The 14,355-nt window shown below is 35.2% G+C and overlaps 1 protein-coding gene across 2 annotated transcripts in view; it reads right to left on the bottom strand.

The window, feature by feature from the left end:
• Positions 1-3,136: 3,136 nt before the first annotated feature.
• Positions 3,137-14,355, bottom strand: part of SLC35F5 (solute carrier family 35 member F5) — a 46,160-nt gene continuing 34,941 nt past the window's right edge. For both annotated transcript variants that reach the window (XM_037127115.2, XM_037127116.2), the window contains exons 13-16: positions 10,619-10,709; positions 6,955-7,109; positions 6,378-6,471; positions 3,137-3,950 (exon numbers count right to left, since the gene is read on the bottom strand). In XM_037127115.2, coding sequence (XP_036983010.2) covers positions 6,396-6,471; positions 6,955-7,109; positions 10,619-10,709 — 322 coding nt within the window. In that variant the 3' untranslated portion in view covers positions 3,137-3,950; positions 6,378-6,395. The remainder of the gene's footprint in view (positions 3,951-6,377; positions 6,472-6,954; positions 7,110-10,618; positions 10,710-14,355) is intronic.

Genomic DNA, 14,355 nt, shown 5'->3' with positions numbered 1-14,355 from the left:
GCCATTGCTCCCTCTCTGACCATGCCCCCACACACAGTGTCACAAACCAGCGACCTGGGTCTCCCCGTCCTGGTAAACAACTAAGGCTTCGCTCTGCTTACTTAACAGCACGAATAGACCAAAAATGGCTCTAGGACAACTCAGAGCCCCAGAACCGATAGATCTAAGCGATGAAGAAATAGCCAGTCTTTCAGATGCACAGTTCAAAACACTGGTTATCAGGATCCTTATAGAACTGGTTGATTTTAGTCACAAATTAGAGAAGCATATGGAAGCTAAACTAATTGAAATGAAGGGAAATACACAGGAAACCAATAGTAATGGAAAGAAAATTGGGACTCAAACCAAGGGAGTGGACCAGAAGGAAGAAAAAAAATGATCAAACAGAAAAGAATGAAGAAATAAGAATTCAGAAAAATGAAGAGAAGCTTAGGAACCTCCAGGACATCTTTAAACGTTCCAACATCCGAATTATAGGGGTACCAGAAGGGGGAAAGGCACAGCCACCAGTGGAAAACTTATTTGCACAAATAATAAAGGAGAATTTCCCCAAGCTGGCAAAGGAAATAGACTTCCAAGAAATCCAGGAAGCTCAGAGAGTCCCAAAAAAGTTGGACCCAAAAAGGGACACACCAAGGCACATCATCATTACATTAGCCAAGATTAAAATGAAGGAGAGAATCCTAGAAGCAGCAAGAGCTAAGGAGACAGTCACCTACAAAGGAGTTCCCATCAGCCTGTCAGTGGATTTCTCAAAAGAGACCTTACAGGCAAGAAGGGGCTGGAAAGAGGTATTCCAAGTCATGAAAACCAAAGATCTACAACCAAGATTGCTCTACCCAGCAAAGCTTTCATTTAGAATGGAAGGGCAGATAAAGTGCTTCTCAGATAAGACCAAATTCAAGGAGTTCATCATCACCAAGCCCTTATTATATGAAATGTTAAAGGGACTTACCTAAGAAAAAGAAGATAAAAAAGATGAACAGTGAAAGGACAGCAAACTCACAGTTATTAACAACCACACCTAAAACAAAAGCAAACTAAGAGGACAGCTAGATCAGGAGCAGAACCATAGAAATGAAGATCTCATGGAGGGTTAGCAACAGGGGAGTGGGAGGAGGGGAAGGGGGGAAAAGGTACAGAAAATAAGTAGCATAGACAGTAGATAGAAAATAGATAGGGGGAGGGTAAGAATAGCATGGGAAATATAGAATCTAAAGAATTTGAGACACGTGTTCATGAACTAAAGGGGGAAATGGTGGGGGAGGGGTATGCAAGGTGGAGGGGAATGGAGGGGGGGAATAGAGCAAATGTAATGGCATAATCAATAAAAAAAGTTAAAAAAAGATTGTCAGTAAGATAAACTGAAGCTAATAATAGATAAACAATGTTTTAATTGAATTTTTGAGAAATTAATATTTTTTCTTAAAGAAATTGGCTCTAATTAACCAAAAGCCTGGATCAATCCTTAGACATGAGAGGTCTGTCAGGAAAAAGTCCAGCCATTATTTTCTTTCTTTTTTTATTGTCATTCAAGTACAGTTGTCTTCATTTCCCCCCACTATTCCCCCGACCCCTGCAATCCCCACCTCCCACCCTTAATACTACCCCTCTTTGGTTTTGTCCATGTGTACTTTATAGGGAAAACCCTTTCCCCTTTTCCCCACATTATTCTCTCCCACCTCCCCTCTGGTTAGTCAGTTTTGTTCTTAATTTCAACATCTCTGATTGTATTTTGCTTGCTTGTTTGTTTTGTTGATTAGGTTCCAGTTAAAGGTGAGATCAAATAGTATTTGTCTTTCACCGCCTGACTTATTTCACTTACCATAATGCTCTCCAGTTCCATCCACATTATCACAAAAGGTAGGAGCTCCTTTCTGCTGCATAATATTCCATCATATAAATGTACCATAGTTTTTTTATCCATTCATTTACTGATAGACACTTAGGTTCCAGCACTTGGCCATTTGGACTATGAACATTGATTGGGGTGCATAGGTTCTTTTGGATTGGTGTTTCATGGTTCTTAGGGTATAATCCTAGCAGTGGAATGGCTGGGTCAAAAGGCAGTTGCATTTTTAGTTTTCTGAGAAAATTCCATACTGTTTTCCACAGTGGCTGCACCAGTCTGCATTCCCACCAACAGTGTACTGGGGTTTCCTTTCCTCCACACCCTGGACATTGTTAATATAATGAGAATGGTTTGTGCGACATCTGTGTAATCTGGCAGCCAAAGAGAGTGGACTGGAATGTGTATGTATGAACAATGATGGCTTCACTGTACTAGTCAGTGGAGGTGGTAGACCACTGAACGAGCATGTGTACTCTATGGCTGTCACATTCAAAATGACTGAGTGAGTACAGCAATGAATCTGCATCAAATTTTGTGTTAAGCTTGAACATCCCTCTATGGAAACTATTTGGATGATTCAGGTCACAGCTATGGACAACTGGTGATAGACAGCTTACCTACATATGCGTTAGGGCTCATGCAGAGTTTTTTTGCCAAACATATTATTCAGGTGAGTCAGTCACCCTACATCCCAGATTTGGTGCCCTATAATTTGTGGCTTTTCCCAAAACTAAAACAACCTTTGAAAGGAAGAGATTTCAGACCAACAGTGAGAGTCAGAAACATATGACAGGACAGCTGATGGCAATTTGAACTGTGTGAAGTCCTAAGGTATCTACTTTGAAGGGGACTAAAGTGTTATTGTCCTATGTACAATGTTTCTTGTATCTTGTATCTTCAATAGATGTCTCTATTTTTCATATTACATGGCTGGATAGCTCCTGGACAGACCTTGTATATGCATCTGGATGTCTACAGCAAACAGAATCTAGGAGCAGCTGCATAATAAGAATATACATGTATGACCTAAGTTTAAGAGTTAAAATTAGGAGCGTTTTATATTTAATTTAAACTGCACAGAGGAAAAATTAAAATGTAATTTTTAAAGCAGAGATTCTTCTTGTCCTCTTTCTTTGGTATTTTACCCATTAAAACTATTTTTTTAAACTAGAATTATTTAAAGGAGAGGCATCCAGTTCTATAGTAATCTGGCATATCTGTACATAAAAAAACTCAGAAACCAACCAAAAGATCTATAATACACAAATATATATAAACATTTTATTTTAATAATTACTCTTTACCACTTCAATTTAATTCGTTCCATTATGAAAATGTCTTAATTGAAGAGAGAATATTTCTTTAAAACTCTAAATTAAGCAGAGCTTTATCAATTAAATTTATAGTAACACAGCCTTTAGAAATACATGATTCTTCATTTTACAATATTTCCCCTTTAAAAATTTGTCATGGTTTGTCACAGATTTAAAATACAAGGCACCTAATGCTATGAAAGGATAATACAGTATATAGTGTAAGTGAACCACATCTTTTCTTAAATATTGTTTCTGAAGTCCAACCAAATTTGCATGAACATACTTTTATATAAATTAAAGATTTTTTTGTGTTAATTTGCAATATTCTACTGAACTCAAAAATATAATCTGTACCCATTATAGGCAGCTTAATTTAGCATTTTACCTATAAGAAATACTGATCTACATACTAAATGATTTCTTGAAAACATTTTCATAATATAGTCCAGCATTTAACAAATAATATGTGAAGACAGTCTCCAAAACATTAGAATTTTATCCCTTGATTAGCTCAAATTATTTCATTAGCTGAATTTCTTGAGAGGTGTAAGGCAGATTGGTCCTTTAGATGGACTATGGATGGAAACTTCCTATACAGTGATATACACACAGCTATATAGCAAAGTACTTCATTATGAAAATGAAGCAAACTGATATGAGGAAAATACATTTTAGAGTTCCAAAGAACTGAAACTGTTATTTTTCAGACTAGGCACTGAAACATTTTTCTCCAAAAACTTGCCAGAGATTGTCTCTTCGCTATACAATATTCCATTGTCAAGCTGAAAATAAAGCAAACACAAAGTCCTTGTTAGATAACACCTGTCACAGCTTTAATTTTCCATAGTATATATTTTAAAAATGAAAATTATCTTAACATTGCAATATATGTCAAACACAGTATGTGTCTATATAAATTGTATATAATTGGATATTTGCACTTGAGGCAAGTACTGAGAACCCATGAAAGTGAGTTCTACAGCAATGTCAAAGGCTTATACCTAATACTCCTTAAAGATCATGCAGTCAGTTTAATCATGGTGTATTTCACCACTACCCCCCGTGACAGAGACTCCTGCCGGCCTGTCCTACTTTACTCTTTTGTAGTCCACTTTTGTTAGTCTGGACTCTCTCACCTTTAACCAGTACTCATGTCCAAAAATATCAAAACCTCCCCTGTGTGGGAGATGGCCATGAATGTGAGTATAGGAACAATGCACAACATACTAGGAAGGGAAAATGCTTACATTACAATAAAAAGTTTAAAAAATAACTATGTGTATATTTATTAATTTAAAGATGGCAAATAAACACATATTTAGTTCCACTCTGTCCCTGAAACCTCAGTAAAAAGGCAATAAAGGAATTTTTTAATAGTTTTTACATTTTTTTTTATTTTATTTATTCATCTTTAGAAGGGAAGGGAAGGAGAGAAATACCAATGTATGGTTGCTTCCGGTGCATCCCCTACTGGGAACTGGACCCTGCTGGGATCTGACCTGCAACCCAGGCATGTGCCCTGACTGGGAATTGAACCATGATGTTTTGGTTTGCAGGCTCGTGCTCAATCCACTGAGCTACACCAGCCAGGGTTTCAATAAAGGAATTTTTAAAAAAGAAATAAATCACATGGACAAAGAGGAGAACAGAGAGAAGAAAATAGCAGCTAACTCTTAGCTAGCAATGAAGAAATGTGACCAGATATCTCTCTAAAGTGAAGACTCAACTGACAATAAGCAGAGTGTTATAAATTTTATAGAAAAAGCAGTTAGACACTCAGATGCCTCTCTTAATTTTTCACAAATGGTGCCTCTGCACTATCCCAGGAGAAAATCTGAGGTTTATTCCCTAAAAATGGTGGTAACCTAGGGTCTCTGGATTGGGGAAATAAGCACAATCCTATACGGCTCATGTGTTTAGTCATAGCAATGCAAACACTGGTTATAGATTTATCCAAAATTATGCACTAACTATACTGGACTGAGGAGGAATAAGGAATGATATAATTTTGGGAAACAGGCAAATAGGGTGGGAGCTAAGGATTGGGACACTTGAAATAAACTATGTTCATTTACCATGTGGGAAAACCAACTGAGTATGCTGAGAAGCTGAGAAATCAAGAAATAGAAATATAAGCATGGTACTTAGAGGGGCAGGGAGAGAAATACCAAAAGACTTGACGAAGAGTTTAAAGAGATTCCTGAGAGTGGGAAGAGAATGAAAGCAGGGTAGATGGCTCAGAGCAGGAAGACGTGCCTTGTATAAGAAATCTTGTAGAACTCTGAACTGTGGGAATGTATAACCATCATAACAAAAGGACCAATCACAGCAAAACACAAACCCAAGACAATTAGCTTTAGTTTAGATGTGAATTTACCACAAAGAATTTACTGAAGGTCACTGCGATTCAAGGCATTGACAGGAGTTCTTCAATGTTGTAGGTGGGCAGGGGAACCCCAGTTGCAATCAGGAAACAATTCCATCTAAATTGCCTAAAGTTATCTCAGAAGAAAGGGGCCTGAATCTCCAGAATCTCACTAATTTACTGTGATCTCTCATTCTAAATAAATATATCACTTTTGTACCTGCTAAAGATACATGTCAAATATATTTCAAGCATTCACTCAGTGAAGCATACAATATCATATACTTTCAATCATGTAAGAAATATAAAAGGTAATATTTCTTGAAACATTGTTAAGTGAAAAAGCATAGTCAGAGAATCAAGATATAAATTGTGTCAATTATGGTTTTAACACACACATGCACAGAAAAAGACTGAAATACACCAAAGTATTATATTTTTTTCCTGAATTTTATACTCAAGGAAAAAATGTTTCTAGAGTATATCATTTAGTAAAATTAATAAAAGTAATAGTTAAAATTTGGGATCGCTTAGTTTGGGTCAAGAACTAATACTATAGATGCTTCAAGCTTATTAAGTATTTACTACTTCTAACAACCTTATGAGGGAGGTTCTATTGTAACCCCATTTCACAAGTAAGAAAACTGAGGCAGAGGTTAAGAACCTTATATAAAGTCACACGGCTAGTACATAGGGAAACTGGAATCAAAACCAAGCACTTTGACTCCGTTAGCCTCTAGGAGTCAAAACAACTCAAACAACTAATTATGGAAATTCAAATCTGCATTTAAGCAATACAAAAATTAGAACCTTAGTCAACACTAATGCCAGCCGACATACAAACCTGGACTACTGACAACCGCTAACTCACTCCATCCTCCTGAGAAACACCGTGCATAGGAATAAGGCTCTCACACTGTTCGCTGTCTTCTGGAACCCTTTAAAACAAACCCATGGTTAAAAAGAGCTTTAGAGCTGAAGGGAACCCTTAAAAATAATCTACACAAATGTCTGAAGCTATGTGGTCAGAACTAAGACAGGGAAAAATTTCCCAGTAACTTGTCCCAACTTCTTTTTATAATGGAATGTGAAAAGCTCTTCCTCTTGAAAAACATTGAGGAAGTGTTATCATATTTTATGAAGAATTTTATTCAATAAAAGTTTTCTACATTTAAATGTTATAGCAAAACAGTAAGAACCCTGATTTTATCTGTGACTCAAAACACTTTAAAAAATAGTTGTGAAGAAAAAACTATTTTATCACCCAAAGGATCTGAACAAACATTTAATTTTACCTGGCATAGTACATTTAAATCATAATCTTTCAACTATTCCTCACAAAATCTCTAAAAATTAGCATGATATGATACCCAGATTATTTAACAATTATCTTTTAAAATATATATTGTAATTAAACCTACCTCTGAATTCTATGTTTTCTGCATATAAAGGCAAAAATTCTTCTGATTCCCACCATCACAGGATCCCAATTATTATAATGGCATAGGAGAGTTACAATAAAAAATGAAAAAAATACAGGGACAGCACCTGCAAAAAATAACCAGGAAAACTGCACCTAAAAATAAGAGATAGGGAAAAAAAACACAGTTATCATGAAGACAATTTTATCCTTCAATATATTTTGCATTCATGAAAAGTTGCAGGAATAAAATAAAACACCAAGAAAATAATACTAAGCACTGACAACACATTACTAAGTAAATTTGTATTAAATATAAGGATTCAGGACTTTAACATACTAACCACTTGCATAAATTACCAACAAAAATATTTCTCACTTAGAAAACAGCCTAAAAGAAAGCCAGGAAGGCCTGCTTTGCATTTATTAGTCATAGTGTACTGGGAACAGAATTACAAAGCTTTAAGCTTTTATCTTACACATCATGTTGCCCATTTCTTCTTTACTGACTACTGCTTATTCTCAAGTTGATCCCTCTCTTCAGTTTTTGAAGTCATCGTCAAAAACTCACATTAAAAAAATGTTATGCTCTAGTTGTGGTATGTTGGGTTGTTACAGTTCTTTTCATATAACAGTATTAAAAACAGATGAAATTCAACTGAATTTTTTCTAACCTTTTATTAACAATTTGTAACAAACTCTAATCCTCACACTTAAAACAAGCTTGATTAACTAGTAACAAATGAAAAAACTCATAAAGAAATTATGACTAAGTAAAGTAAAAACTATAAATAGAAATACTTTTACTAAGAAATGTGAGCCACAGAAGAGAAACAGCAAGCCAAGCCTCAGTGGTACAGGGCCCTAAGACATCACTAAGTCTGACCTGCCAATCCATCACTTTATCAGAGTTGTCAAGAAAATTAAAATAAGAAATACATAAAGTCAACTGCCCCCCCAATCAGTAGTTCAGTTTTTACCACATTCACCTAAAATAAAACAAAACAAAACAAAAACCTGTGTCAAAGAAGTCTGCACTGATGAACTACTACTGGTACTTGACTACAACACGATGGTGGTTTGCTTTCAAAATAATGACAAAAACAGTAACTCCAGCCTTTAAAATAAGGAGGAAAAACTGCTTATGTTCTTTAAGGGTTAAAAAAAAAGGTTTAGAATCATAAACAAGACTCCTTCCGGTGGGAAACACACTATTTCATTTCATAGCACCACTAGAGCAAAGGGGTTTTGTGAGAATAATGTTTCTACAAGGGACTCACAACACATAACACGTGAATAATCACTGACAACGTTTAACATGTACAACCTGCTTGTACTGTATACAAACGTGAGTTGAGCCAGCCTAAGAACACCCAGGAAAGCTCACTCAGTATGAGAAAATAAAAAGCCTTCATGTTGTTATCAAACTATTGGTATAACAAATTCTTGGAACATTTGTCAGCCTACTTAATAATCTAGAAAAACCATGATGCACTTAAATAACCCATGACCAGAAAAGTATGAGGAAACTAAGACTAATAAGAGTTAAAACTGGAGATCTAGTTGACAGAATGACTTCATGAATATTCAACTAAAAACCCCATTTTATAACTGAATTAAAGCAAACTTTATAAAGGTAGTTAAAACCTTAGATGACTTTTAAAGGCAAACTTCACATTTAACAATACAGGCAGATGTTACCAAATAAGAAAAAAAACTTCTAATTTGACTTTCAAGAAGTTAGGAAGATACCTTTTTAAAATGAAGACATTTATTAACAACGAAAATTGCCTACATAAACAAAAAATGTCTAATTCCCAAATATATCTGAATATAAATCTGAATATATGAGCCATGGACATGAACTAAGGGAGGGAATTCAGGTGGGAGTGGGGTGCAAGGTGGAGGGGAATGAAGGGGGGAAATAGGGCAACTGTAATAGCATAATCGATAAAATATATTTAAAAATAAATCTGAATACAATCAGGGATGCTTCCTAATATACAAAATATCCAAATAGGTTAAAACAATCAGTTTGCTTGAAGCACAGTAAGTATTATTAATAAGTGCTAACTAAAACTTCAGAAACTATGTATAAACATGGCTGGCTACAAGAATAAAAAGCCCCATGAAAGCAGATTTCCCCTGTCCTGCATCTAGCACCGCTCTGGCATGTACCCTGCTACTCTTTCCATAAGGCATTTTCCTCCTCTCAAATCCCAGCGGAGACTCTGCCTATTCATTTAAGTGGATGCCTAATAATATATGTGTGAAGACAATCAAGAAAAGACTATTTGGTTATGTTTTTCTAATTAATGAAACATATGTATATATTTTCCCTTTTCTTGTGTTTTGCCTTCATCTTAAAATATTTGATTAAACAGATTCTAAAATTATTTAATAAAATTAAGTCCCCTATGACAATTCTTTGTTAAAAACTCCTTAAAATTAACCACCAATCTTCATTTTTCAAATCTATAAAAGCTGATGTTTTCAAAATACCAGAAAAGTTCATTTCTGCACTGGTCTACCCAAACCCTCTAAGAGGCAGCACTTCCCCAGTTTCACTAGAACGATTCTGGTTGCTATTCAAGATTATGACCCTGAGATGTAGAAGGACTTGGATATTACTTAAATCTATAAAAAAATTTAATGTATATAACTTTAATGTTATATATACTTTATAATATTCACATTCTCTGAAAATGTATGGTATATAAGATATTTAATTCTTAATTAAGGAGATATCCATTTTTAACCATGACAAATAAGAATTTACTGAACCACAAAATAAGTTAAATAAAGAAGATAGATACCATTGACAGTATTTTGCTTTTATCCTATCAAGTACAAAAATACCTAAAGAAAAACAGCTTTCAAAATCTGATTATAACTTCTAACCATTATAAGCCTTTGGGCTTTGAAGTATTTCCTTTTCTAATTATATTGAACCAACCTCTCCCCCAGCCCACACACACCACTTTGTTACTTAAAAGCTTACGGATATTGAACTGGGTGATACATGGCTACACTACACCTTTTAGCATTTACAAATGGCACATCTCCTTTCTCCCTGCTAACCCCTAGGAAGACTAAAGAATCTCCTCCCTTCAGGCTGTTGGGAAGGACGAAGGTCCTCTTTTCTGAGATGTACCCAATGGTGCCAATACTTATCATAGAATCCCGGTATCCAGGCCAGGACTTCATAGAAGAGGGAAGATGCCCCTGCCCTGCTGAGTACAGGTAGAAATGAGCATTTGCTGAGAAATGACACAGCTAACATGCCTCTCATGTCTACAATAGTATAAGCATAGTGTGAAGGAGTTTATCTTACAAACCAAAACACTAATACTTATATGACAAAATATACCTCCTACTCCAAACCACTGACTTACCAAGAATCTATGGAATGCAATCAGCTGCCAAACTGAACAACTACATATGAAGATACTGCTCTTAAGATAAAAAAATGCAAAAGCTAAAAATGCAAGATATTACCCATTTACTTTGCTACTTTTTATATCTCTATGTAGTAAAGTACCTTGGGAGAGAAGGCATCAAGTATTATTCATGGTTGTATCCCTTATAATTTAGTCATATCCCTTAACTTTCATTATCTTTTTTTAATAATATACCTAAAATATCTAATAAATAGTTTGCCTTACCTTTTGCATACACATGTCAGCTATTATGGACAGAGGTATTGTAAGGCTTAGTGCAAGGGTGCCTATCAATGATGAGGTAAGAAAGCAGCCCCTAAATACAAAAAAGAAAACACACATTTCCATATTACGAAAGTAAAAGAACCAAAGAAAAACAATAATCAAAGACTACCTATCCTAAAATATAGATGTGAAATCAAAAGGAAAACTAAAAGCTTAGGATGGACTAAGACATAATAAATAATAAAGTTACTAAGATAATTCTTAAAGTTTATCTTCAAATATTAAAAATCCAAATATAAGTATAAAATTTTGAGGTATTTATGCTATTTTCAAAATCTGTTTACAGATACTTTCAACTTTGAATGTATAACCTACTTTTCCTTAACATTGTTTATAAAAGTGTCAAGAGTTGTGAAAATGATACTTACCTAACAAAGGAGGGAGCTTTATTAAAACTGTAGGACAATACCTCACAACACAGACTTCAAGAAAGTGATAAGCCAACATATTAGTCGGTCATCAAACCAAAAATATCTCATAAAAACTAAAAGCCTTTATACGTGTGTTTCTCTTTTTGTTTCGCTTAGTATTGAAAAGAAAAAAAGTGATTGTTTTTAAAGGATATTTCCTTATTTTCCATTTTTCTAGCAATTTTCCTAACCAAAACCTATTTTATTTTTACCATAAACTATCAATATTGTATCAAATTTTAAGATATCAATCTGCATATAAATTTGTTTAGCTGAAAAAATGAAGGAAAGCATTATATCAAATACATGAGCCATTTATAAAGACTAATAATTTAGGTGAATAAGAAAATGAATTATAGGCCAAGGTAAAACATAATATATCTAATTAAGACTATAGACCCATGGAAATTATAGGTAAGCAAATTCTAGCCTTGGATATGTTAAAGTTAATAATACTCTCCTACAATAAAAGAGACTATCTCTTAAAAATGTCACTTGAAGTATTTGCATTCAACAGAGGCTGAACAATTAGTTCTTTCTTAAATCATTTTTTATTTTTCAATTACAGTTGACATGCAATATTATATTAGTTTCAAGTGCACTAAGTGATCATCCCAATAAATATCACGCCCATCTGACACCATGCATAGTTATTAGAATATTATTGACTATATTCCCAGAGTTCCAGCCAAGATGAAGGTGTAGGTAGAGACCCTTTACTTTCTCACAAAACCAAAAGGATCAACAAACAGCCAAATCTAAAATCAACAAACAACCAAAAGCACCAGAAAATCAAACTGCATGAAACTCTGACAACCAAGGAATTAAAAAAAAATCAACCAGAACAACCAGACTGGTAAGGTAGGGGACCACCAATTCAGACTAGGAAAAACCTCTGAGACTTGGCAGCCTTAGGGGCGGGACTGACTGAAAAGGAAAACTGAGACTCACAGCTGACTGTGGTCTAAGGCTGGGGTTGCTGCAGTGAGAGACACTCCCAGTCTCACAGGAGAATTTGTTGAAAACTGCTGCAGAGAGGAGTAGATGAGCTGCACAGTTCTCTCTCCGGCCCCTCCGGCACAGGCAGCAAAGAGGGTTGCCCCGACCGATGAATACCTAAGGCCCCGCCCCCTTACAACCTATTGGCTTCGCCCAGACTAAGAAATACGGCCCAAATTAAAGAACAGAGCAAAGCTTCAGAAAGAGAACTAAGCAAGGAAGAGATCACCAACCTATCTGATAGAGAACTGAAAGCCCTGGTAGTTAAAATGCTCACAGATCTGATTGAGCTTGGTTGAAAAATGAAAAAACAAATGAAGGATACCGAAAGTAAAATAAGCAAAATATTCAGGAAACCAATAGTGACAGGAAGGAAACCAGAACTTCAAGCAACTACTTGAAAAATAAATAAATAAATAAATAAATAAATAAATAAATATTCATTCAGATGAAAAGAAACAAGAAGTCAAAAAAAAATGAAGAGAGGCTTAAGAACCTCTGGGACAACTTGAAATGTTTCAATATCCGAATTATTAGGGTGCCAGAAGAAGAACAACAGCAAGAAATTAAAAACTTATTTTAACAAATAATAAAGGAAAAATTCCCTAATCCGGCAAAGAAAATAAGACCTCCAGGAAGTCTGGGAAGCCCACAGAGTCCCAAAGAAGGTAGACCCAAGGAAGTACACACCAGGGTACATCATAATTACATTACCCAAGATTAAAGATAAGGAGAGAACCCTAAAGGAAGCCAGAGAAAAGGAGACAGTTACCTACAAAGGAGTGCCCATTAGACTATCAGCTGATTTCTCAAAAGAAACTTTGCAGGCAAGAAGAGGCTGGAAAGAAATATTCCAAGTCATGAAAGGAAAGGACCTATATCCAAGATTACTCTATCCAGCAAAGCTATCACTTAGAATGGGAGGGCAGATAAAGTACTTCCCAGATAAGGTCAAGTTAAAGGAGTTCATCATCACCAAGCCATTATTATATGAAATATTAAAGGGACTTATCTAAGAAAAAGATAAAAAATATGAACAGTAAAATAACAACACACTCACAACTATCAACAAATGAACCTAAAAGAAAAATAACAAAAATAAAAACTAAGCAAAGCAGACCAGGAAAAGAATCAGAGAAATGGACATCGCATGGAAGGATTTCAGTGGGGAGGGGGAAGGGAGAAATAGAGAGGAAAGGTACAGGGAAGAAGAAGCATATAGTAGGCATAAAATGCATGCGGAGGGATAAAAAATGGTATAGGAAACAGGACTCAAGGAACTTATATGTACAACCCATGGACATGAACTAAGGGAGGAAGATGCTGGAGCATTGGAGGGAACAGTGTGGAGGGGGAATAAAGGGAAAAACTGTAATAGCATAATCAATAAAAAATACTTAAAAAAATATTATTGACTATATTCCCTATTCTGTATGTTATATCCCCATGACTATTTTGTAATAACCAATTTGTACTTCTTAATCCCTTCCCCTTTTTCACCATTCCCACAAATCACCCTCCCAGCTGGCAACTTCAAAATGTTTTCTGTATCTATGAGTCTGTTTCTATTCTTTGTTCCTTTATTTTGTTTCTTAGATTCAACTGTAAATAGATATGTATCTATTGCCATTTTATTGTTCATATTTTTTATCTTTTTTTCCTTCTTCTTCCTAAAGGAGAACCTTTAATATTTCATTTAATACTGCTCCCTTAGTTTTTTTCTTGTCTGGGAAGCTCTTTACCTGTCCTTCGACTCTAAATGATAGCTTTGCTGGATAGAGTAATCATGTTGTAGCTCCGTGCTTTTCATCACTTTATTTCTTGCCACTCCCTTCTAGCCTACGAAGTTCCTGTTGATCGATCAGCTGACCATCTTATGGGAGCTCCTTTGTGGGAAAGTAACTGCTTTTCTCTTGCTGCTTTTAATATTCTCTTTGTCTTTAACAACGTTTACATTTTAATTCTGATGTATCTGGGTAAGGGCCTATTTGGATTCATCTTGTTTAGAACTCTATGTGCTTCCTGAATTTGTATGTTTATTTCTTTCACCAGGTTAGGGAAGTTTTCTATCATCCTTTTTTTGTATAGGTTTTCAATTTCTTGCTCTCTCTCCTCCTTTAGGCACCCTCATGACGTGAATGTTGGTTTGCTTGAAGTTATCCCAGAGGCTCCATACACTATCTTCATTTTTTGCAGGGGGGGGTTCTTTTTTCTTTTTGCTATTCTGATTGGGTGTTTTTTGCCTCCTTACATTTCAAATCATTGATT

The sequence above is a fragment of the Artibeus jamaicensis genome, unplaced genomic scaffold (assembly GCF_021234435.1).
Source record: "Artibeus jamaicensis isolate MK-2021 breed Jamaican fruit bat unplaced genomic scaffold, CSHL_Jam_final contig_1284, whole genome shotgun sequence".
Classification (NCBI taxonomy): Eukaryota; Metazoa; Chordata; class Mammalia; order Chiroptera; family Phyllostomidae; genus Artibeus; species Artibeus jamaicensis.
The sequence above is the reverse complement of the archived record's forward strand: the minus strand, read 5'-3'. Positions and strand labels throughout refer to the sequence as shown.